The following is a 26,523-nucleotide window of genomic DNA, read 5'->3' on the forward strand; positions in this document are numbered from 1 at the left end:
GAAATCATAGCGCAAAGTCATCCCCTTTTGAACTGTAATCGTAATAATTCGTGTTTACGTGCAGTATAGCGCTGGACCAATCGCAGATATGCGTGGCTCCTCACCGCTTTACAAAGCAGTCAGTGTCTGTGCAGTCGTGTAGAGGAGCAGCCACGTGCAACTTTTCTAACCCTTTCCGGAGATTACATTTCGCTTTTGATTCGTGAGTCAAAAACAACTTTTATTACGAAACGAAACGAAATATTTACACTATAAGCAGCATTCCTACTTATTTACACATTTCTACTTATTTACAGTTAAGGAACGGCAAGAACATATAGATTGTGAATAGGCTACTCCGTAGCATACCGATTTTAGAAAAGTTGGAGTAGATTTGAATATCATGATGCGAAAAAGTGTTGGTTAGAAATTGCAAAAGTTACTACAAGAAAAAATTTGATTTTTATGTTTCCCAGACAGCACAATCCGTCATTTTTACATTAATTCAACGTCTGCAAACGTTGAATCAGTGCAAAAATGACGGATTTTACTGTTTGGGTTGTTAGCTTGTCGTTAGTTTGTTCTTTTTCTTCTAGTTTGATTTTCTCTTCAGGTAGCAGGCAAACGAATTAGTGAACACACGCACATTGTCAAAAACAATAGAAACTAATCAATGAATATCCCATACATCCTTGTGTTCGCTTTCGCACTTCAAAGTTTTCAAACTCCTGTTTGGGGTAAAGAAAAAAAACACCGGAGTTTTAGAAAGCGAAGATGCCGTAAAGATGAAGATGCGGAAGCTTCAAATTGTTCTCGAAGAAGATCGCATCAAAGACTAGAACCAAACAAGCATTCTTTGATCACAATGCAAGATGAAGTGCCATCTATTTTTCCTGTTTTAAACAGTACAAACAATGGCAGGTTATCTTGTCCGACTTGCAATCGGCTCCATTGTCAATACAAGAAAAGATCCCTCATCTGCCCAGGAAGAGTTGTTTTAGGAGTTTGTGGATGCTGCCCTCGGTGCGCCAAGCAAGAAGGAGAAGAATGTGGTGGCAAGGATAACTACCTTGGAATATGTGATGCAAGCCTAACTTGTCAAGCTGCTGGTGCTCCGGTACGGAGGGAGGCAGTAGTACGTCATCAGATACTTCCGGTTTCTCCGACAGACTTTTCAATGAACGACGAAAGGGGAAGATGCCAAAAAGGTAAAACCATCACTTTTGAAATAACCGCTCAATGTGCAACTTGGGCGTAACCTATTTAATGATGTCCCTATTCACCACCGCTCGGCTTAAATTAGCTAGTGGTCGCAAGCACACTTTTTCGTTAAAAATATAATAATGTCAATCGTCATTTATGGTTTATAAGCTTGAGATAATAATAACCCAAACGTTAGATTAGTACTGTAATTACTCTTTTTCTTATGTTCTATTTATTGCAGGTATTATTATTATCACTATTAGTTGGTCCAAAAAGAAAACTAGTTACGACCGGGCTCATATGGAAAGTTTTGGCAGATTTTCAGGTTATTCTAGATGAAATTAAGCCCTTCCTGCAAAATATAATGCATGCAAAAATGGAATGCAAAATAAAATAATTACAGGTGTGAATCTCGTAGATTACACGGACTTGCTTTGCCGACCACAATTGGTTTACCAGATTATACAAATAGTTTGTAATATTATCACAAAGACTTCCTCCCCTGCTCAATATACTCGACTGTCGACACTGAAGTGGAGCACGAGTGTCGTTCTTTGGCCCGCACAACGTTAGGAGAAGGTATGGACCGATGAGCCAATTTTTCACATTTAAAGGTTATAAATAGTTAACCAATGACTCTATGATGGCAAAGTTTCAACACAACATGATGTGATCACTTTAGTATATTGTACGAAAAGGCCAACTGCATATGACAGGGGATTAACAAAAGGCTTTGGAAACACTGACGGTCATCGGAGTGGCGCAAGGGTTCAAACGTGTTTGGACCCTTGAACCACTTTGGTGATTTCGACCTTAAAAGTGTTTGAACTGAATAGCAGCTTAGTTCAAATCAAGGCTGATCAAAAAGTTTAACAAAAAAATCCTTTTAAAACATTTTTATTTTTTGTTACTTTTTCTTGATTAGGAGTCATTGCAGTAGATTGTAATTGCGACTGTTTATCTTCTACACAAACATCGACTACTTTTATTTCCAGAGAATCTTCTTTAATTGTTTTTACGAATCCTCCTTGGTCCTGAAACATCACTCTCAGTAACCGAAACAGACACTTCTTGTTTTTGACTTCAGCTTCCCAGCAACTACCGGGAGTCGTTTCTTTTGTTTGGATTGCTAGAGAGTGACAAAGCTTGGTGTTCCTTTAATTGTTCAAAGATATCGCGCGGAAGCCAATGATTGATTCGTAGCTTAAAACGTTTATTTTCGGTTTTAAAATTACAAAATACTTTTCAAAATTTTCAACAAAGCAACAAGTGGTTGCCTACTCAGAAAAATCCGAAATTTTACACTATTATACAATGTAAAAACGTGATTTATATTTTCACAATGAAACTAATGGATTTTGGTGGAAGATGTGTGATATTTTGGAAAACGCTGAAGAATTTTTTGCGTACGGTATAAAGTTGTTACTGACGCTCTATACAGGCAAAGCATCATTGCGTTTTGGCCTCAGTCTTTCAATCCTTTATCCTTTACAATAATGAGCTAACGTTACAGTATAAAAAGTAGCCTACTGCGATTAATCGCTGAAGGGACTGCACACTACTGTGGCTGTGATAATTGTCGTATTACATTTAATTTGTCGATACAAATTACAATATTACGATCATGTCATATATAATAGACTCTTTTGACTTGTACTTTATATTTAATGTCATGTAAAACAACAACTGCGTCTAAGTAAAGCTTTCTGGCCACAAAATAAACTGTTCCAGTAAAACATGTCAAAGATGTTGCAAATATTTTATACTTACGTAATATTATGAGAGCAAGCATGATCAAGCGCAGAAAATTACCTGAAAAGTTCTTCATGATTAATTCTCATGATCGATAATAAATGTCACTTTTAATGCTCCATTAGTTTGTAGTTGGTCACGTGAGCGGATGTGTGGTTAGCGGCATACCAAGGTTTGCTATCATATCTTGTTGGCATTGAAGATAACATGATTCGGAAGTCACCTTTTTGTTTTCTCACCTGCCAGGTTGTTGCTGATTAATTGCGTTAGTGATTAGTTGACCTAATCCAGAGGCTCAACTGATTTTCACGCCAAAGAATGTTGATTAATGAAAATATTTTGCGTCAAATTTGCAACCAGAAACGTTCATTTTAAGCTTGCTTTCGACGGCAAAGTGTCTACAACTTTTATGTCGTTTAAGTTTTTAGTATAAAAATTGTCAGTTGCATTTGCAAATAACATTTTTGTCTTTGAAACCCATCGTAAGGGATTCAGCAGTTTAACTTTGTAACTTTCCAAGGATGCGGAGCCGATTTAAAATACTTCACATTCTATGATTGCTAAATTTGTCGAAGATAAAGAATAACATAAAAATAAAATTATAATTTAACTAGAAATTTACCATGTGGAAATATCTGTTGAAAAAAATGCTCTGGCTGCTAGATTATTAATGAGAATAAAAAACAACAACTTGGAATTGGCACGGAGAGTTTTCAGAATTTATTATACATTGTATTGATCCAATTTTTGTTGCCGGTTAATTTTTTAAAGCATGAAACGTCGAGACATATTTTAATGAGGACTCATCTGGGGAAACCCGATACGGGGTAAATATCTAAAATTGCCTGAATATGTTATTATTTCAATAAATTAAGTTTGTTATATGTTATAATAAGTTTAAATATTATTGTTTATTCAAAAAGACATACAATTTTGTATAAAATAATCGAAAATTCTTAGAGGAGATTTTCCCTAAACACTTCAAAAAAGTGCGAGTTTGCAAAGAAATTGACGACTTGTCAATGCAGAGACTAAATATGTGAGTCCATTGTTGGGTGACAAATGTGATGCTTGAACAGTCACAAACACTCTCTGTCACCAGCTAATCTATTCAATTGATGCTTGCAAGTTGAGATTACGTCGTTTCAATGAGAAGTTGCAGATCATGAAGCTTGGCTTATGGAAATGAGATACTTAGATGTCTGAGCAGATCCTACAATTCACGCTTTGAAACAGAAAATTCGCAATGAGTATTGAACTGACTACAAGTGGAAATAAATTTAATCGTTCATATTCCGAATAGAAAAAAAATTCTGTAACCATCCTGAAAGTATTGCATAGTAGCCTATGATACTTTTAGCAAAGATACGTGTTCGTTTTAATGATGTTGTCATGCTACAACAATTTTATTTAAAAAATTACAAATGCGTCTGCTATTCAAATTTCTGATAATTTGTTTAAGATTTTTTAGTTTTGGTCAAAATAAATGTTTTGCAAACCACAATAATTTTCGACACAATTTCTTTGTTTTTATGATATTTTTTATTTTGTTTAAAATTGCGTTTCTTCGATAAAATGTTTCGGAACTTTGGCAAAGTAAGAAAAAAAAAATGTGAACATTTTTGGCTATGCATCACCTTTCTACCAAGATATTAAAATAAATAAATAAAACTGCACTGAAATAAGAATTGTTGTGGCCTAGTTGTAGCCTAATGGGCTAAGCTATGTCCTTGTTTGATCTTTTGGCATCGTGGGTCTGTGGTCTATTCTAAGCTCTCATAGGGGACATATATGACTTTTTTTTTTCAGATTACATCGACAAATTCCTGGCGAAATCTTCCGTCCCATCGTAGTTCAAGCAACTCGCAGACTTTCCTCATTAGTAGTTGAACTGTGATAATCGTTGATGATAGCCCTACTATGGTCAGCTGTTTTGTCTAGTGCCACACTGGCAGAAATAAAAAAGTTTTCACTTCCCGTTAATGTAGTGATGGGATATAAGATTGAATGGAAAACAAATCTTCGGAGTCTGGTTTTTCTGCTCAATGTTGTAAATGGTTTTGACAAAAGCAGCAGAGTTTTATATCTTGTTTATTTCAGCTGCGATTGAAGAGAATTTGAAGTGCGAACCGGAATGTTCTATCAAATATTGTTCTCTCCATAAATCTTCAATTTGCTCTGCCAGGTATGAAATTGATTTAAGAAAAATGCCTCGTTGGTAATCACTGGCAATGACATAAAGCAGCTGGTTCAATAAATTACCCATAAAATGTAGCAATAAAATGTCCAAAATAAAATGATAGATTTTTAAAAAATGAAGCATGACCAACGACCATGTTGGAAGATGAAATTCTAAACTGTTTCATTTCTTTGCATGTGACTTGTTGGCTGAACTGAACAATTTCTTTCAACTGACAAATTAACAATAACTCGTCAACAAAACCCTTGTTTGAAGTATCCGAACGGAATACCTTAAGAGCTGGATGCCTCTGCTCCTTTGGCTGAGTCAACTAAATTGCGTGCAGAATTACTTTGTTATAATTTATGTTCTTCGTGGCTTTGAAGACTTTATGATTAAAAAACTAAACTGCTAAAGTTTTGAGCACCTGGCCACCTTTATCCTGGTTTTGTCATTCCCATAAAGTCAACAAACATTTAATTTGAAAGTAAACAGGAGTTCTTTTGAGTGGATGACAAGGATTTACATCTTTTGTTGGAATTTGTGCTCAGTCTAGAAGATTGTTTATTTAGGATTAAAATTCAAATTTGAAATATTCATTTTCTTTTTTGTACTTATCAAATGAATTATAAGCTGCTAAGACAAATATATGGGGTGAGTGAAAACTTAAGAGGAAGAACTTATAGAATGTGATAGCTTGAGTCATAGATTTGTGTAATTTTGCATGGTGTCTCAAAAGCTTATTTTATACAGTAGACATACTTTTTTTTAATTAAAGTTAGTGATTTAACTACTTTTGCTTCTCAAAATAATTTATATGTTTGACCTCCCTAGTTTGACCAACTGTCTTACTTTCACGGGCGAAATTTGTTTACAAAGTGACTTGGCGAAGCAATTGTTTGTCGTATGCATGGCTTTCATGTTCTTTCTTCAAATCCAATCAAGTTTGTCTGTCAGAGTTATTCTTCAGCGTTCTCTAGTGGTTGCATCTGGCATATTTTTATACCAGGTGGTATTATGGGCTATAGCCAGTTAACAACAACAGTAATCAAGATCATATTATTTAGAAAAATATATTCAGGAAGACAGTAGTTTTGGTTTTATTGGTTGTGGAAATCATTATATCATCGGACTAAAAAAGTTTACTTAATCCTGACACTGACAGTTAGCCTACTTGTGGAGGCTTTGAATCACTGACACAAGTCCTTTTACCAAGATTAACAGAGTGAAGGTTCCATTTGTTTAAGCCTTGGTGTCTGTGAATTATTTTATTTACTATGTGCCGTTGAATACAGAGAGCAGTCTTCAAACTGCGTTGCACAACCGCACGCCTTCAGAATCGAACCAGCGCTGCATGATTTCGAGGTTGCTTTGTACGCAGAGCAAGGCGTTTAACCAACTGCGTTATTGGAGCGTAAAAAGCAATAGCCAACATAATAATAGGGATGAATAAGTTAAAAAGGCAGGTTTTAAGCTACTAGGCCAAGAGACTCAAAAATACAGAGAAGAAGAGCAAAGAAAGTTGCGAAATATAGCCTAATTGTAAGCTACCATGAGTTGAATCACTAACTTGGGGACTACAGTTGTTGCAATTTTTGAGGCTGATTCCGAAATGCACGCTGATATAAGAATCGTAACACTAGGTGACGCAACTAAGGGAGAACTTCATTTTTGGACCAACAGTAAAATCTTTAGATAAGTTTTTCCCTAGCAAAAACTTACTGCTGTATGAGACAGTCACAACTAGGGTCGTGATAACCGATCCGCGTTATGGCTGTTTGGGAGCCCACTCATTTCGATATGTTCATTGTTTGTTGACGGATTAAAAAAAGCTGCTACAAAAGCTCGATATTAAATAGCCTAGCTTAAGTCATGCAAGGCCTATTTACTGTTTTCCAAACCTCCGGTTGAGGGTCCTCCTGTTTAGGGGCCCACGTACATTTAGTTCGTGCAACGTTTTTTGGCTTATAATTTTACATGGACCGGGAACATTTAATGCAATTTTTCTACATTTGTTCCAAAATTTCTTGCTTGCTTTGTTTAGTCAACCACATTCCATTCATCTAACCAGTGACCTTGGGCATGCATAGTTTTTGAAAGTGGATGAAGGGAGTAAAACGCTTCTATGTCCCACAAAACACTAAAAAAATAATGCATTATTCTAAAGTAAACACTGCTCACTCAAATAGCCTTATTAATTCAAAAAATACATCATTGAAATCTTTTTGTGATTGTGAATCAATTTTTTTTGAAACTGTAAAGTGACTTAAATTCAAACCAAAGTTTCTACCCAAATCCATTTTTATTTCATGCATTTGATCAAATACAAAACTACTTATGGTTACATGCAAAGTGTGCATCTTGATTAAAAAAACATTATTGCGCCAAAAGTGCTTAAAAATTGACCAAAATAGGATTATATTTGTCAAAATTTTCCGGGGGCAACCCCCCACACCCCTATCTCACTTTACTACGATTTCGGACATTAAGCTTTCATTGTCCGTTTATGGTTTATATTATAAATTGTGCTTTACAGTACTGTATTAAAAAGTGAAAAAATATTTGAATCAATTTTAAAATATTAACGTCTACCCTTTAAAGTACTTATTTAGATGCTTCAAGTATCTGCTTTACGTGGATCCCTTGTGGACTTTACGCCCATTCAAGGTTAAAAAGTGTCGCAAACCTCCCTCTTTTTTAATTTAAACTGTATTAAAAGTCTGCTTTTTCCCCGACTTCTTTCCAGATCCGTTATTGCATTTTCGCTCCATGGCCTATGATTTTTAAAACCTTACAGTTGTTTACTCTTTGCTAAAATGATAAATGTTAATTTCTTTCTCTACATAATAAAGACTTTTTGGCTATAACTTAACGCTTTCTTGTCCTACTTTTAAGAGCCATCACTAAACATAGAAGCCCACAATTGGATTTCGAGTGGGGCGAAAGATAATGTTTACACGGCCCTGGTCACAACCAACTTTAAGTGCTTATGTATTTATTTTTTTGCTTTTTTATTTAAGCACGACACGGTGCTTTAGATATGTTTTGACGTCAATCTGCTTTCAGAAGAATGTGGAGCTGCGTGTGTATTATGAGAAGCCGCGGACTGTTCGGTTCATTGGCTTGTTGTTGGCTAACTCCACTTTGTCCATTTCGATTCTTCTGCTGTATCTCAGTTTAATTTATTAGATGTTTGAACCAAGCACTTTTTTAATTTATTGCACGATTTCTCTCCCTAAAAAAACGTAGGCTTTAGCAACAGGTTTGCACGTGCTTTGTGAAATAAAATTATAAGATGTCTAAACCTTGACATTTTTGTGATTAGATTACATCTTACATTGCGAAGTAGCCTACAGATGCAGCACAACAAGAAACACAAAGCACCGACTTAGCTTCTCCCAATTATTGTTGACATCACACTAAGTGTCTTGCTGACACGCAGTTGCGCGCTGGGGAGCGGGGTCGATAAGACGTCGGATCAATTGTGTCTTTTAATATAAGAAAAAAAAAAGATTTGCACATTGGTGGTGCTTATTGCGTTCAATAATGGTGTGGGTAATACATAAACAGTATCACTAAACCTGATAGCCTACTATAAAAGTTGCAAAATAAATTTTAATGACCAATAAAAAATTCTTCAACAAACTCTATAGAGATCATCACTGAAGAAAACTAAAGAGTAAACCTATCGTTTGTGGAGACCCTCGTTGAGATGATTCACAATGAAATAACCCGAGGATGATTCTGGGCATGAACTATGCTGTTATTTTGTACCAGGTTTGATTTTAAGACAATTGTGTGTTGTTTTGCAGACACTTAGCAATTATACCCAGGGTTTGCCAAGACCCATGCCAGCACACATCTTGCAAGGCTTGTTTTAACCGGGAAGTTCCTCACTGCAAAACCTGTGCCAAAGATGATTTTAAGTGCATGAAATCGTTTGCGAGATGTGTCAAGAAGTTTCGTTATTGCAAAAACAAGAATCATTGCAGAAGAAAGGTAACAGAGCTCATATTTTTAACAAGTTGCAACTTTACAGTAAACGGGGCGGTGAAGCTGTTAGACCAAGTGGAGAGGAAGCTAAATGATGGATATTGGGTTGTTAAGATTTGCTTCATTATCGCACTATCCAGTGACATTGTGATAACTTATTATTAACCGTGAGCGCATTGCTAATACAGCCTATAGCTTATAGGCTATACAATACACCAAGGTACAATATAGGCTATACAAGTAGCTAGCCTAGTAAAATAATTTGAAATTACATGTTTGTTTTTCAGAGAAAAACTACAAACTATTTTCGTTGTTGGGTTCCAGAATGTAAATTGTAAAAACGAAAACGACAGTGGAAGATATCTCAAAATGCAAATAGAAATGTTACCCACGGATTGGAAATGCGTCAAATGGATAACAATCCTTTTCCCTTTGAACGATGAATAATTGCGACGCTTTGTCTGCACAACAAAAACAACATTTCATTGGAAACAATATCTTGTTTTAATTGTTTTACAATATTTATAAGTAGGCTATTTATCAGACTACTTTCTTCGAAGAGCAGTGAATGAAATTGAAGTTTTTGTTTTTTACGCAATACTATTGTCATACCTTGATTAGATTGTAAGACAGCAGATGTTATGCAAAATACATAAACGCGTTCGTGTTCGTCATTTGAGCCTGTGGTTCCGTTTATCACGTCGCAAGTTGCCGATGTTTTCCTGAACTACCTACAAGGAGAGACTTTTACGGAAAAACTTTGGTCTTATCCTAATTCACAAACAGTAAATTAAGTTTGTGAATATTTACAGCAGGCTTATATGCAGTAGCATTGGCAGGTGTGTCCAGAGGGTACTTTTGGACTGGGATGCTTTTTTCCCGGGAACCCGTAACCATTCCAAGGGGCCCAAGAACATGAAGAAACCACCTTGTATTTGTTGGATATGGTGTGCTCTTTTAGAAGTGTCTGAGTTTGGGCCTCGAAAGTCTCATTGGTACTGGGCCCAGATTATCCTCTCAACGGCCCTGTTATATGGGTCAATTTATTTTGAGCCTTGCCGTTGGTATTGACTCGATGGCTCAAAGTTCCACTAGTAGCCAAGTTTTCAAGCTAGAAGCTGACTCTGGCTTACTTAAAAGTTAAAAAATAAACATAGACCTGTTTCCTACTTAAACTCCAAGAATTGTTAGGAATAAAATGGAAAAAAAATTAGAGCAATTGACGTGATGATTGTTGTAGCTTGTGATTACTTTCTGCTTTCTGTTAAAGCGTTAGTTGGCCAAGGCGCGGATTGAGAATGTCTCGCAAGAACTTCGGTTCAACAACTCAGCCGAGCAAGCGATTTTCATCGTCGCGTGAATCTCTGAGGACGAGGGACTATCTTTTTACCACTCCAGATTTACGATGTTCCCGGACTGAGCTGGACGGCTGCTACAGAGCAGCCAGTCTTTTGTTTCATCATCCAAGACACGTCCATTTCATTAGGTGGCTTAAAGATGATGTACTCGTTGATGATGTGGTCTGTTCCTCGGCACCACAGTCCCAAGTAGAAAAAGAAGCCATTCCCCATTGGTGCATGATTGAGTGGAAAAGCCCGACGGCAGTACGAAGACGGTTGAGGCGCACCCACGCCTATCTTTGTAGTGTCAGGTCGATGGGGCGGATGTCGGCATCGAGGATGAGCAAATGGAGTAGGATATGGTAGTGATTGACTTCCACTACGAATTCCATTTATTATCCGCCCAATTAACCACAGAAACATTTTGTTTGTCAGCTTTGTTGATCAGAAGTTGAGCTGATGGCATGAATGGGTGTCTTCAGTCGATGGTGGTGCTCTCTTTGGAAAGCAGAGATCTTGGAATGGTGGAAATGGTTGAGCTCCAATACCTGTCAACCGAGAGACAGAGTAGCTTCTTCACGACGAAGCTCAGCAGGTTGGATGCCAGCAAGAATGAGAAGATTGTCCAATAGTGTGGGACGCTATGAGCGAGCGCTATTGATGGCAGTGAGTGTCTATGTTGTGGCAGTGAGCACTGCGACAACAAACAACTGCACAGTACTCTGCTGAGGAGTAGACAAGGGCTAAGGCTGTTATACGCAAAGTGTCAGCTCTCGCCCCCAGCTGGGACCTGCCAAGTGCTTGAGTAGCACAGCACGCGATACTATACACGACTTTACATCATAAAAGACTTTATCTTAATCCGAACTGTCAATGAGTTGTCTTTCAAAAGACAAAAGTGTCAAGTTGTTAAGGCGTCAAGTCAGCGTGTATGATCTCAAGCACGTTTGGATCCTGTTTGTTGCGGAGAAAAGTCTTTCAACGTCTTTCAACTTTTCGACTTGAAAGGCAGTGTTATGATGGTCTTTAAAACACTGTTCGTGTTCGGGAAAATAGGAAAGTTTTCCCTATCCATTTTCCGTCTGATGTGTTGAATGAATACAGCATGTTCAGCATCTGCGATCTCAATGCCATACAGTGCACATGGACCATTTAGAATATTTTTTTCGCCAAAGTGGCAGATCCAGGTGCGAAAGAGGCCGCTGCTCTCATTAATCTATACGTGTCGTCCATAAACTCCGTTATCTACCGGTCAAGAATAAAGTTCCACAGCGCCTTTAAATCTTCATTGCTCTTGACAGTTAAAGAATCACACAATTAAAGAATCAGAGTGCACAACTATGGACACCCATGACCATAGTTGTGCAATTTTAGTCACCGTTTTAAAACGTCAAAAGCACCTGTCAGTTTATTTGCAAAACTTGATTTTTGTAGTGTTTTTTGTTGGTAAATGCTTGTACTATAACCACATCATTCCGTTTGTTTGCTAACTTTACTCATGCTTCAGTTTTTGATTAAAATGTTAAAAATGGCACAACTATCGTCACCTTCCCTTCTTACTAATTGGTAATTTTTTTCAAGCTTGCATTTTAGATACAACATTATATATTAAACCTCTGGTAAAAAATTTCTGAACTGTTCATCGGTTTTACCATATTGTTCGAATTAATTGAAACTGTGAAGAAAAGAGGTTGAATTTGGATAGGCTGCTGTATTTGGTTTATTGCGATGATTTAACAGATGTGTATAGTTTAATACCTAATGTTGCGTATAATAGTGTCTTGATTATGCTCCACAAATTTTCGATAGGATTTAAATGTAGCTTAAGGAATGTGTGTATGAGAAAACACTTACTGATGGGCTTAGGTATTAGACTCTAACTCAGACCAAGTAGGGTAAAGCTCTGTCTAACTGTTCACACTGTCAGGCACTGCAACTTCAGCACAACAATAATATGTCCAAATGACTTGTAATGCACTGAGTTTAAACACTAACAACAGCATGCAACACAAACAAATAAGAGAGCACTTACCACACCTTGATTACAAACTTACCGACTGGTTAAAACATAATCCAGAATTTAGAGTCTACATACAACGCACCATTTGTAAAAAATATTTTCCCTTACAGCAATAGGGGAAGGTGAGGTAAGTTGAGCCAGTGGGTAAGTTGAGCCACCCCCCGTAACTCGAAAAATAAAAATCGCATCAACTTTCTACTGCCACCTACCTAACCGTTTATCTTATATGGAGCTGTTCTGTAAAGATTATAGGTCTTTGTCTTGTAGAAAGACAGAAAAACTGTTTTTAGTGATTTTGGGAAGTTTTTTGAACTTTTTGAAAAAAAATATTTTTTGAGTTTTACAAAATGTCTGTGGCATTCACTAGTATTGATATGTCTAACAGTAATCACTAAGGTTAGCTTATTCAGAAGCTATTAAAGTGAGGTTGCTAGCTCATATATGACTGGAGAAATTCCCGTTTAACTTTTAATGACGGCCTTGAGGTAAGTTGAGCCAGTGATGTACAGGTAAGTTGAGCCGGTGGCTCAACTTACCTCACTTCAGCTTCCAGTGTTAAGTGATGATATATGTAGTCATTAAATAGATAACAAAGTGTATTTTTACTCTTTAATAGTCTAAATCTCTGGAGAAATAATTTGTCCATTGGTCTATTGAAGTTTAAATTTATTTGTAGTGTAACTTGCAGCCTACTAGCAACATGCAAGGGAAAACCCGACCTGTGCATTACATTGGTAAAATCGAATGCTTCAATGAAGATGGAGAAATTGAGGCCAACTTTTTAAGAAAAATGCCTGGAAAGTCCGAGGAAAAGTTGTCCTTTGTCTTTAAAGCAGACGATGAGTGTGCTTTTCTTAAAGAGGATGTCGTTAAAGCTTCCTCACACGACCACTTGGAGAAACTTTCTGCCGTCAGCAGAAATTCCGGTTTCCATGCTCTCTTGATCAGTGGCATATGGAATAAGTTTAGATCTGACAGACAACGGAAATTGATTTAGAAAATTCACATTTGGAGGTTTATTTAATCAGGATTGTGTAATAATTCATCGTTTTATTTTCTGTTCTGCAGCTCAGTTGACACGATCTGCTAGATCACGATCTGCTAATCAACGAAAAAGATCTTTCGATCACGATCTGCTAATCAACGAAAAAGTGGCAGATTTGTCGGCTAGGAAGTGCGCAATTTCACGTCAAACAGTCACAACCAGGCCCGGATTTAGGGGGGAGAAGAGGGGGCAGGTGCCCCGGGCCTCCCGACTTTTGAAGGGATGCCCCCCTACGTGATGCCCCCCTACGTGGAAAAAATGTGATTTTGTGTTATTTTTTCTTCCTTTCAGCCTTTGAAGTTTCTGCAAAATGCTGTGCAGTGCTGGATTGATGCTACTGCAGACGCAGAGGTGGTTTTTCGCGCCGTAGGCTTGAAAAAAAAATTTGCAGGGGGGGCCCCCGATCTAAAAGTGCCCCGGCCCCCCCATCAGCTAAATCCGGCCCTGGTCACAACAAAATAAATTTATCCTTTTACATGTTGTTCTTTCTTCCTGGTAGCAGCTATGTATTAACTGCTACCCAACCTGTCTTCTTTCTAACTTTCGACTCAAGTTCCACATGTGTTGAGTTAAGATTGTATATTGTCAAAAAGAGACGGGTTCAATTGTGATGTGGAATAGTCACTGCACACTCTAATACGTCCGTCCGATAGATTTATCACATCGTAAAAGGCCGAACCACGTTTTCGCCAAGCAGCAAAACACGAGTTAGTGAATAGAGAAAAAATAATGAGAGATTGTCGCTCAAGCATGACAGTGCATCGCAATGATGACGTCACCATTGCGTCACAGTCCATGTTACAATTCGGGACAAATATCTGGGCAATAATTTCGTGAATACATGTATTGCATAGCATTTTATAATGTAGGCTACCATCGCTACAGCTTTTGTTATTGAACTAAAACGAGTGGCTCAACTTTCCTCACACCCCGGCTCAACTTACCACGTGGGGTAGGTAAGTTGAGCCAAAATGACGTAATATTTAAAACATGTTTTTTTTCAATATTCTTATGAGTTATGAAAAAAATTTTTTTGTTAAATTAAGGCCAAAGCATCAACCATTATGCTGCCACTTTCACTTTTATTGTAAACCAAGCGGTTTTCTTATTAGAAGCGTTTAAGTAAAAAGTGGCTCAACTTACCTCATCCTCCCCTACTGCCTGTCGAGTCACGCACACATTCCAAAAGAACGAAATTTAAAGAGCGCTACGGTTCAGTGATAAATTTAGACTCGAGGCAGTCGCATTACAATTTAAACTAAACGGAGACAAACTTATCGTTTGTTACATTAAATTCGAAGAATTGCCAGGCCAATCTAACACGGTAATCTTCTTTTTTTCAAAAAATTAGTGTTTGTTTAGATTAGAAGAATGGTATGGTGCGAGGTCCTGCTGGAAAATCCCCCCACCTTCTGGAAATGCTCTTCGCAGGTCTGGGATAACTTTTTTTGTGATCACATCGATATATTGTTCAGAATTCATCATTCCTTCCACAGGAAACAGTGATTCAACACCGATGTGGCTAAAACTTCCCAAGAACATCTTTTTAGAGGGATGTTTTACACATTGATTGAAATGGCAGGGCTTCAGCGTCTCTCCAACACTCCTTTTCACAAACTGACCGTGCTGCTGACCTCGCACTAGAAAATGGCTCTCGTCTGAAAAAAGGACCTTTTTCTAGTCTTTTTCAGACCTTTTTCCAAGTCCAGCCTCCAGGTTTTGTATTTTTTAGCCCATCGCAGCCTTTTCAACTTCATTTTTTGGTCAAAAGCTGCATTTTTAAGGGGCACATTGCTTTACGACCAGCCAATACGAGGCGTTTACGGATGGTACTTGAACTGATTTGTACTTCAGCGTGACATAACTCTTTCATTAAGTCGTCACTGGTCTTCCTCGGATCCAATTTACTCTGCCTTACCCGAAATGCATCATCCCTAGGGGAAGTTTTCTTTTTCCTGCCACACTTTCCTTTCCTTTTTGGTGTCACTGAACCAATATCATCAGTAGCCTTGAATTTTTAAACTAATCTGGAAACAGATGCTTTACTGACACCAAGACGTTTGGCGATATCCTTTTGGAGCATTTCAGAATGCTGATACAAGCTGAAGATAACCTACGTTATGAATTTTCACTAGGCTCCAGAACCTTGCTGGATGGGTAAAATTCACATTGTAGGTTATCTGAACACAAAAGTTTGAGACGTTAAATGCGATATATTTTATGATTTTGAACAAAATTTACAAGCAATGGCAGACGTAGATCCTCCAGTTTATGGAACGTAAGTTAATTGTTAGGCTACCCTTTTCCTTGTCCGTTTACTACTTGCTGTCCTTTGAGGTCAATTTCTGTGAACCTTTGTCACCAGGGCGCACAAAGAACAGTAGCCTAACCCTACGAGTGTAGCCTACAAAGTGCTTTTAGTTCCACGAGGTTGCTAGTCCAATGGTTATAGACATCCTTGACCAGATGTTTTGGAGAGAGCATCAAATTTATGAAACAACTAAAAATGCTTCTCAAACCTTGGAACTTTTTTTGTTTCTGCCAAAAATTAATTCATTATTTGGGATCTATGATGTTGCTTGTCATGCAGAGTAGGCTAATTATAGTTAGACTTAGAGCATAGTAGGCTAATTAGGCTACAAGAGTAAAAGCTTAATGCTTGCCTACAATCCCTCCTTCTTCCTGTCACAAACATAATTTGCAGTCGTTTGTTTGTTTTGATTAAAGCCTATTGAATCTGAAATAGGAATAAAAACTTAATTTTGCGTACGTGTGGTAACGTTTTATAGGCCTATTTTTTTTAAGGTCTAATGTTTGTTTATATTTGAATTAATATTAAAGCTGTCTGACTATGCCTGATGGAAATTCTATCCATTTAAATTTAGCTATCTGACTCCATTTCGAGAACACACACAATTATTACCGGTAGGCTACTCGAATTATAATTTTAAGTTATCAGAAGGTGTTCATATAATATTGTAGGTTTATAATAAAAGTTGAAATTAAACATTACAGAATAGTGAAACAAAAGATTACCTATTTTCACATTTTAACAGTCGTCCAAATTGTCACATAGTAGGCTACACAATCTATTTAATGTTTTCTGAACGGAGCTCAGCTTGAGCTGGTCTGATTGGGCTGGACAGTGAAATATATTATCACGAATTATTACATTTTATCTAAACAATCAATTTAATGTTTTTTGAACGGAGCTCAGCTTGAGCAGGTCTGATTGAGCTGCCGCCAAATGCGAACAAATCATTTTATTTTCTGTTACCTTTTTCCTACTTCAACAGTTTAGATGGAAAATTACAGAAACATTAGGAAATAAATTTAGGTTAAAGTAAAAGAAAGGGAAACTTCTATGACGAAATAATGGATCACTACATACGCACTTACGAACTTTACAACGGTTAAAACTCAAATCTATAAGGGAAAGTAGGGCAAAATGGGATACTTAAGCCTAAACAGTCATAAAATTCTAGAGACTTAAGAAAAACGAACAATTTTTGTTTTAGCAGAAAGGTCAGGCATCATGCTACACAAATCAAACAAAAAAATATCAAAAATGATAATGCTCATTTAAGTATCAAATAAATTCCAGAGGTGCCTTTTTTCCCACTTTGCCCCATGAGTGGGGCAAAATGAGATGAGAAAAGTGAATCAAAAATTTCCACAGCAGCAATGCATTGACGTCTAGAAACAAGTTTATCGTTGATGATTAAACAATAAACATGCAAAACAGCAGAAATAACAAATGAACCACAATTGTGATCAGTTTTGTTCGTTTTCGTTATTGTCATTTCCATTATTATTCAATGCATAAATCACAAGTGTAAACAATAAGACTATTGTCATCCTGAACTCCTGCATAAGAGCAATGTGCCCATTGCTCACATGAACAACAAAAAAATCCACCTTTCATCAGATGTCGAATAGCTGTGCAGCTTTCTTGAATCCACATTCTTTATTCACAATGCACTCTATAGCGGCTTTCATTGTGCCTTCATCCCAATTTTGCTGCGTTGTTTTTCGAATATAAGTTCTTACCATTTTACTTTTGTACCAAAAACATTAGCTAGGATATTCCTGAATGATTATAAGCTATAATTTAAGATCTATTAATAAACAAATAGTTTAATTCTGCTATGTCCTGTAGCGTATAGCTTCCAAAAGTAGGCTAACAAAAACGAAGAAACCCATTTCACATGTAGTTTCATGCAATGATGCAACTATCCCATTACGGTATGCCCCATTGCACTACACAGAAAAAAACTGGCTGTAAAACACTTGCAGTGAAAGGAAATTCAAATATTTTCCTTCTTATGCTATCACTACTTCCTAAAGTATTGTGAGAAAAAGCAACAACTGCAGCAAATAATTATTTATTATAAAAAAATCACTGGAACATTTAGCCGTTTTTTTTAACGAATTACCTGTTTTTTTAATTCTGCTGCACAAAACACCTCTGTACACTAAAATTACGGAGTTGAACTAAAAACTGATTCAATTTGAAGATGGCTACTTCCTACCAAAATTTCCGCTATGTTGCGTAAGTAGTTTTTTTAAAAACGACTAAACGAGAACCTCGTTTTGCCCTACCACCTCATTTTGCCCTATACTTTCCCCTAGTAGGCCTACGCCGCCTACACATATATCGTAAAGACGTCCGGACATCTCTCTCGCTTGTTTTACTAATAAGTAGGTCTACCTAGACCACTGAATTTAACACAAAAAGGTAAACTGTTTCTCCACACACAACGGCTCACGGCAAAAGCGACAATGAAGAGTAAAATGTCTGGATCTGCAGGTAGCCTAGGCTACATCACGGAGAACAAAAAAAACAATTCAAATTCAATGTCAGCACGATTACAAATCAAGAGAGCAATCGAGCCGCCGAAACACATAGCCTACGGTATCTATAAACAACGAATTATGATTTTTTTGTTTTCTGAGTTCCTGATGCAGCCTATATTAAACTGATTTTTTGTGTAGACTATTGTAACGTGGTTTTGGTTTACTTTTAGCATGGCTTTGAATAAAAATTATAGGCTAAGTTACATGTGTTAAGTAGCCTACCGGTAGCCCATTTTTTGTTGATATGCTATTGACGTGTCTTTTGAAATGTTTTCGTGGTAAATTATCGTCGGCACATTAATTATAGTCTTTATAGCATCCACTACAAGTAATTTTTGTAGATCAACCAAAATTATGTGTAGCCATAGCTGTAGACCTAAATGTGAAAAGCGTATCAACTTACCTACCTTTCCCTATTAGCCTACTCTAAAAAGTTATTTGTTTGTTTATAGCCAGCAAACAATAAACTGAACTGAACTAAAACTAGGTCTAAAAATATACTTATATGTATCTTGACATTGACATCACGGTTATAGTTAAAATAAAAATTAATCTCCTTTCAAAATATAAAAATACAAAATTTTCAACTTGGTAAAATGTCATTTTTTCAAATTTGGCATGAAACTTGATCATTTTCAATCTTCTGCTAAAATTACAAAAACATGTTCAGAGACTTATATATTGTTTTCGATGATACTGTGTTATAAAAGTGTTTTTTTTTACGTCTGTTATTGTCTATAAATGTGTGAAACTGCTAGGGTTAAGTTTCAAAAGACGCCATATATTCATTCTCGTAATCAATTTCATCAATCTACCGCCTCCCTATTCAATCGAATAATCTCTACTTTAAACTGGCTGGAAATTATACAACCATCTGGCAACTTTGTCTGTAAGATTTCAGTTCTTGGCTACTTGAAAATGTCAGCTCAGCTGATTGGTGGTATCTGTTCAGGGTACTACCAATCGACTAGAACATCACACAACTAAGGCGAAAGAACTATGTACATTTAGTCCTACATTTAGTACACGAAATAAAAGTTGTTTTTTTTCGCTTTCTTTTCTAGGTTTGTTGGCTGTGCATTATTAAGGTTATGTTTTTCAAACACTGTTTTATTGATGCATATTTAAACCTTTTGGTTTTGTCATATTTTCTTTTTGTTGGTATAAAATTCGTGTGTTTACTTTATCGTTCTCTACATGTTCGCGCCAGCAATAAAGAATAAAATTGAATTTAAATTGATTCTACTCTGGAGATGTGCACGTGAACAACGCACTCAAAGATAGCAGCATTCTAGCTGTTGTATACGGAATACTTTACAGACAATTTGTTTCAAAAAGCAATATCTCTATGACAAGGATAAAAATTGTCTACAGTGGGTTTACCAACCTGCGGACAGTCACCAAGCTGCGGACACCGACGTTTTTTTATTAATAACTGCTTTTTTTCTTCATGTTTCCATCTGATTTTTTGCAAGTAGTCTCAGCGTTACTTCAGTCACTCACAAAAAAAATGAAGAACTTTGCTCAAAAAACAAGCATCCTAAGACAATTTAACCAAATTTTCTGATAACCCATGCATTTTTTTTCCTTAAAACCAGTTTTTAATCATGTTCACATATACTGACATAATACAAAATCCTTTTGGCGGTGCAACACGATTTTTGCACATGAAACTCTTCGGTAGGCACTTTTACGTACTGCACTGCCCGAAGAGGCAACCGCAACCATGCGTATCGTATATGACATTACTGGTGTTTTAGTCACAACTTTTCTCATAAACTCCATTGTTTGCAGTCACTACGATTCTTCTTGCACTCAGTTCAGTTGAAGAAGAAAAAATAGTATTAGCAGAGGGTGGGAATCGAACCCATGCAATCGAAATTATTACTCCTCTGCCCTAACCATTAGGCAATGTTGGTTGTGGCGATGCATGCAGTTAAATTTCTTTGTATCAAAATCTTTCGATAAAGACGACCAGTTAATCACGTGTTGAGTCATGTCACGCATGATAGCGCTACCAACGTCAGCGATGTCGTATGTCACGCATGGTTGCGGTTACCTTTTCGGGCAGTGCAATACGTAAAAGTGTCTACCAAACTCTTCAATGCTTCTTATCACTGATGCGTAAAAATAGGGTTTCTGACTGACAGATTTTTATTAGAAATTGACGCCTTGCGTATCGTGACAGGATGCCTGCGACCTACACCATCGGAAAATCTCCCTGTCCTTGCAGGCATCCAACCAGCTGAGCTTCGTCGCGAAGAAGCTATCCTGTCTCTTTCTCGTCGCGCTACGAACCCCAACCACTTGCTCTACTCAAGTCTCTATGAGTCTGTGAACGAGAAACCTCAGCGACTGAAATCGAGACACCCATTTGTACGTGCCGCACAACTCCTGATGAAAACTGCTGAAGACCAATCCATCAGTGCGGCTACCTGGGCGGACCACCAATGGAGCTCGGAGTGGAAGAAGAACTCCTCAAGACTCCAAAGTTTCATCTCCGACACCAGCAACCACCCAACCGGGGTGCGTTTGCCGGGGAAGGCCTGGGTGCGGCTCGGCCGCCTGCGTGCTGGCGTCGGACTATTCCGCTCGAACATGCACAAATGGGGGATGGCTCCATCCGCGATGTGTGAGTGTGGCAAGGAGGAACAAACCGTAGACCACACCATTTGTAATTGCGCCATCTACCATGCGCCAAATGGTGTGCGTGGTCTGCGTGAACTGGATGACAAATCAATTGAATGGCTGCTCGACACCTGCCCAAACATCTAGACCGCGTCGCCGCCACTGCCCAAGGGTGGTAAAAGGCAGAGCCCCTCGACCCTTGGAGTGGCGAAGAAGGTTCAAACGAAGAAGAAGAAGATTAGAAATTTACGTTTTTGTTACAACTACCTGGAATAAGGCGACGCACCAAGCTACGGACACTTCAGTTTGGCTGCCAGTAAGTAGTACAGCATCTGGTGAGGTGACAATAATCTGCTGTAGGCCTACACTGTACCGGTAGCCTATGTAGTTACTCTATGTTGTAGGCCTACAGTAGCCTAATATCGGGAAAGGGTTAGTTTGTACAGTAGCCTAACTCAATTAAAAGCTTTTAGCGAATTATATTCCAAGGTTATTTATTAAGTTATTGGTGATATATTATATCATTTTACTGTAGCCTACATACTGTATTTTCTAAGGATACACGTTGGTACGATACTTCAAATTTACTGATAATTGAAGTAGGCCTACAAGCATGCCAGGTCAGAAAGTTGTACATAAAAAATGTTTGTTTACGCAAGAAGATCTGGATGCCGCCCTGAAAGCTGTAAAAGAACAAAAAATGTTTTTGCGAGCAGCTGCTCTAAAATATGGAGTTCCTAAATCTACTCTGGGTGATCGAGTAACAGGTAGGATAATATATTTGCTTTATTACCATAACCATAGCCTACATCTTCTTTTATGGAATTGCAATGGACCTTTAGCCTATGCCAAGATATTTTAATAATTCTTTTTTTAATAATTAAATTTTAATAATTCTTGTACATGTAGGCAAACGCTTACCTGTTATTCCAAAGTACGGGAATAAAAAGCCTGTTCTTTCTGAAAAAGAGGAGGACGACACCAAAACGTGGATAACGCAAATGGCAGAGAGAGGATTTGGTTTGTCAAAATCCCAGGTTTGTGTACGGTATCAAAAACTGCGTAAATTTGCTAAAAGCTTCAACCAACCAATACATAACGATTTTAGGAATGTATTTGTTGGTTTAACCCACTTTAAGATTGTAAGTTACTGTCACAAGTAAGGGAAACAAAAGCACTGAATCTTCAATACCGTAGCCAATTGAATCTCAAAAACAAACTTTAAAATAACTTTTAATTTCAGGTGCTACAGAATGTCAAAGATTTGTTGGATTTGTCTGGTCGTCAGATACCAATGTTCTCAAATAATATGCCAGGTCGAGCATGGTGGAGTGGCTTCTTGTCACGTCATGAGGATTTAAAATTGAAGTTAACGGGAAAAATAGAAATTTCAAGGATGATTTCTTGCACAGAGCAAAAAGTTTGCAATTGGCACACAAAATACACCGAATTAATTCTCCAAGAAAAAAATAACACCTAACTTTATCTGTAACTGTGATGAATCCGGATTTGCTCTGCAATCAAAAGCAGGAAAGATCTTAACTTCTACATTTTCAAAAAACGTTTCTCAAATATCTGGCAACAGTAAGTCACAAATAACAGCTTTGATCTGTATCACAGCATCGGGTCAAGTCTTGCCACCATTTGTTATATTTCCGGGAAAGTCTGTCAATCCTTCGTATGCTCTTGACTTCCCGTGGGAACACGATGTTATGCGACGAAATCCGGCTGGATGACTTGAGATGCATTTTATGACTGGATGAAAAGTTCTTTTATACCTTATTGGCCAGACAAATCTGTACGAGAAAAAGTTCTTCTGGTGTTAGATGGGCACACTTCTCATATTGATTACAGGACCAGTAAATTGTGCCGGGAAAACGATATTATCCTTTTCTGCCTTCCTCCACATTGCTCTCATGCGATTCAGCCACTAGACAAAGGATTTTTTGGGCCTTTCAAAAACAATTGGAAAATTTTGTGCAATAAATTTATAATACAACATCCAGGAAATGTGATTGACAAAATTAGTTTTGGTAGAATTTTTTCGGAGGCGTAGCCTACTTACAAACATCACGCCTATCTACTGTTGTGACATCGTTCCAAATTTGCGGGTTATGGCCTGTTGATGTAACTGCAATTGACTTTTCCCTAATTTGAAGCAGCGCATGTCCCAGACACTGAAGATACTTTTACCAATGAAGGAACATTGAATGCCTCTATGGAAGATCTCGTGCCATTGCTCCCACAAATAAATGAACCTTCCTGCAGTTCTATGGTAGGCCCACTGGCCCAGTGGAATTCGCGATCGACTATCCAATAGACAATCAAATTGAAACTTCGGAGAACATTTACAGTTTTGATAACTTGATGCGTTTACCTGGGTATGCATTTACAGCAGATAGCATCAACAACGATGTTTTTGATACTGTTCTTCCTCTTGGCAACACATTGCCAACATCTCCACAAAGCAACATTGTTCTGAGGTCGCAAGCAAGCAGTTCACCAATTCTACCGCAGTTAGGTGGTTCTAACAATTTGGCATCAGCTTCTGCAGAGAGAACTTCAACATGTTGTTATGATGAATCCCCTACAAAACTAATCATGGATATACATTATTATCATCAAAGTCTCGCTCTGCAGCAGCGATAGCTGCATTGGAATCGACTTTATCCAGCGAGGAGCTGTTGCTATTTGGCAAAAAGTTTGAAGAAAGTTGTGATGTAGGCAGCAGCTCATATATTGCATGGGAAAACTTAAAAAAAGATGTGGAAAAGGAAAAAATTTCTCGAAGAAATACCATACGAAACTATTGCCAATCTGCCATATTGTCGAAATTAGCAAGGCGTGAGTTGCTAAAGTTACCGTACCCACAGTAAAAAGAAACAAACAAAAAGAAACATTGATAAACTGCCGTGGAACCTTTCATCAGATCAAGCTATTGAAAAGTTATTAGAAAAAATAAAAAAGAAGGAGGAAATGGAAGCCATGAAACAACAAAGGAAAGACAAAAAGAAAGCATTACAAATTGTGAAACAACATAAACAAAGCAAAAATTTGACAAAAACGATTAGAAAGACAAAAAAAAGCAGCGACATTTGTGGAGAATGCAATATAGCATATAAAGGAGGTGAAAATGAACCACGCTGGATAGCCTGTGATGAGTGCAACCACTGGTTCCACGTCAGTTGCACAAATTTAAAACCAGATTTGGGAAGAGAGGAAATTGAATGTTTGGAATGGAATTGTAATACATGTTCAATTGTTCATCGTAATTATAGCTGATCAGCTAATTTAATTTTCACTCAATTGTATTTTGTGTTTTGTTATTGCAGAGCCCTCGCTGTTATAGGCTTAGGCTCACTCAATGAAAATTCAATGCATATATTTCCTTTCTTGCTTTTTATCCAGATCGGCGTCATAATAGCCGCGCTGTTTATAGTGCCTGCTTTTGATAACTGATGTTTTGGTTGGTTGGTTTGGTTTTTAAATTTTTATCCTCGGACTGACAAAGCCTTGAATAGGTTATTCCTCATAGTTTGGCATACTTGTAGAGGCTCTTGAGACAGGGCCAGTTACCGAGATTGGCAGAGTGAAGTTTTCCGATTGTTGAAGTGTTGTTGCCGGCGAGTTATTCCATTCATTGGGTGCCGCTGAATGGAGAGCAGTCCTGAAATGCATTGCTCAAGCGCACACCCCAAGAGTCGAACCAGCGCCCCGTGATATTGAGCTGGGCGCTTAACCACTGAGCTAACGGGGCGGACTTGTTTTTTATGAAAATTTATGTTTTGCAATAGGTTATGGTGCTTTGGTTTTTTGTGTATAGGTTACTTTTCTGTTTTTTGTAATTGTTTTAGTTGTTAAAGTCAATTGTTTTCACAAGGCAACAGACTTTGATGATTACCTTCAAAAACACAAAAAGCAGGCCTACAGACGTTCTTCTGTAATTTACTACACCGCCATGTATTTTTTTTAGCTGTGTGGGAGCTAATGTATAACCTTTCTTCAATTGCTTCTCTCTAGCAGTAAAGGTGAGCTTCCCAGATTAGCATGTTCGTTAAAGTAATGCTTGCATGACTTTTATTTAGTTTTGTTTTTCATTTTTCAAAAACCTGCAATAAAATTTGATAAGAGAATAAGGACTCAATTTAGTAAAACAGCGTATTTTAATGTGGATTGAAAGATCATGGGTTTAAAGCGTACTGTAGCAGTATAGCTATTGTGCGTTGTTGTGTTCTTGGGCCAGACATTTTAGGACAAATGCCTCTATTCAGTATTCTTTCGGGGTGATGATGAATCCATATTAGTTTCAAACTCTTTTCTGCAGGCCTACATAAAAATCCTCCCGCAACGTACTCCACGGTGGGAGAGGAAGCATAGCAATTTCTGCCAAAATATAACACTTTAGTGACATTCTTCTCATTTCAAATAATACTAATGAAATAGCAATCAATGAATTTGAAGTACCGTAACACAAATTCAACAAAATTAAATTCTGACAAGAGCAGTAGGCGAGTATGAAATCAAGAACAGCTCAAAGATATAAAATGCTATCAGAAACTCTAGCTTGTAACGCAAAATCTACACATTAGTTTCCATAGAAAAACTCAATCTTCTTCCTTGATGGAATATATTCTTTTTCTCTAGCAAAGTCCAGGGCTAAAAAGTCTTATCCCTCCACCACCTCTACTTTTACTTTTTTACCAGTAAAAAGATAAAAAAGAAAACCCTATGAAGTAAGGGAGTAACCTACTGTAATCAGAAAATTATTGATTTTCATTCTAGAACTATTTTTTACTTTACCTAGGGACTTATTTAGAATAATGACGTCATATTTATGTTCGCAGCTTGGTGATTGTAGGTTGTCCGCAGCCTGGTGCTTTGTCCGCAGCTTGGTGCTTAGAGTAGGGTAAAGAAAATGAAAGAAATGGTATTAACTAAACCAAAGAAACCGACCATATCGTAGACGTAAGTAGAGCAGGAAATTTCCAATCTTCCAAAAAAAAAAATTGGCGTCCTAGCGTCACCCAGTCAAAAGTTATAGCAATTTTAAAAAAGTGTCCGCATGCTGGTGAACCCACTTTACTGTATATATAATTAATCAAACTAAGAATAAGATATGTAGATTAGTGTGTGGCTGGTGCCCTTATGTTATTCAAATCAGCTCTTCTTTTGACATACTTTGTACCAGATGGGTGATACAAACTCACCTGCAAAATTTCAGCTGATTTTGACAACATTTAGGTCTAGCACCGGAGATTTAACGATTGTGCACTATCACGGGGCACCAAAAATAGTCAAAAATTGCTTATTTTTTAAACATTTTTTAGTATTACAAGCATATTTTCAACTATAAAATGTATAATTGGCCTATTTCAAAGTAAATACCGGTATTGTTTGTATTATAATATTTGTGTACTGCAGGAATCGTTGCTTATTATTTTCTTAATTGCTAGATCAACATGATTGATTGGTCAAATAAACCATCCTAATTTAAACATTTACGAATGCTTATGTGTTTAGCTGTAAA

General features: G+C 37.3%; 2 protein-coding genes across 2 annotated transcripts; both read left to right on the forward strand.

Moving 5' to 3' along the window:
* Nucleotides 1-652: 652 nt before the first annotated feature.
* LOC145775445 (uncharacterized) lies at nt 653-9,709 on the forward strand. The gene is made up of 4 exons (XM_082586740.1): nt 653-1,187; nt 5,035-5,119; nt 8,926-9,112; nt 9,394-9,709. Exons 1-4 carry the CDS (start codon nt 653-655, stop codon nt 9,442-9,444), a joined length of 858 nt encoding a protein of 285 aa, XP_082442866.1. The 3' UTR covers nt 9,445-9,709.
* A 13,046-nt stretch (nt 9,710-22,755) lies between these two features.
* On the forward strand, nt 22,756-26,516 carry LOC145775446 (uncharacterized). The gene is made up of 2 exons (XM_082586741.1): nt 22,756-23,051; nt 23,855-26,516. The coding sequence occupies exons 1-2, from the start codon at nt 22,756-22,758 to the stop codon at nt 24,276-24,278; spliced, it is 720 nt and encodes a 239-aa protein (XP_082442867.1). The 3' UTR covers nt 24,279-26,516.
* The last annotated feature ends 7 nt before the right edge of the window (nt 26,517-26,523 follow it).

Source organism: Aplidium turbinatum, chromosome 8 (genome assembly GCF_918807975.1).
Source record: "Aplidium turbinatum chromosome 8, kaAplTurb1.1, whole genome shotgun sequence".
In the NCBI taxonomy this organism is placed as follows: domain Eukaryota; kingdom Metazoa; phylum Chordata; class Ascidiacea; order Aplousobranchia; family Polyclinidae; genus Aplidium; species Aplidium turbinatum.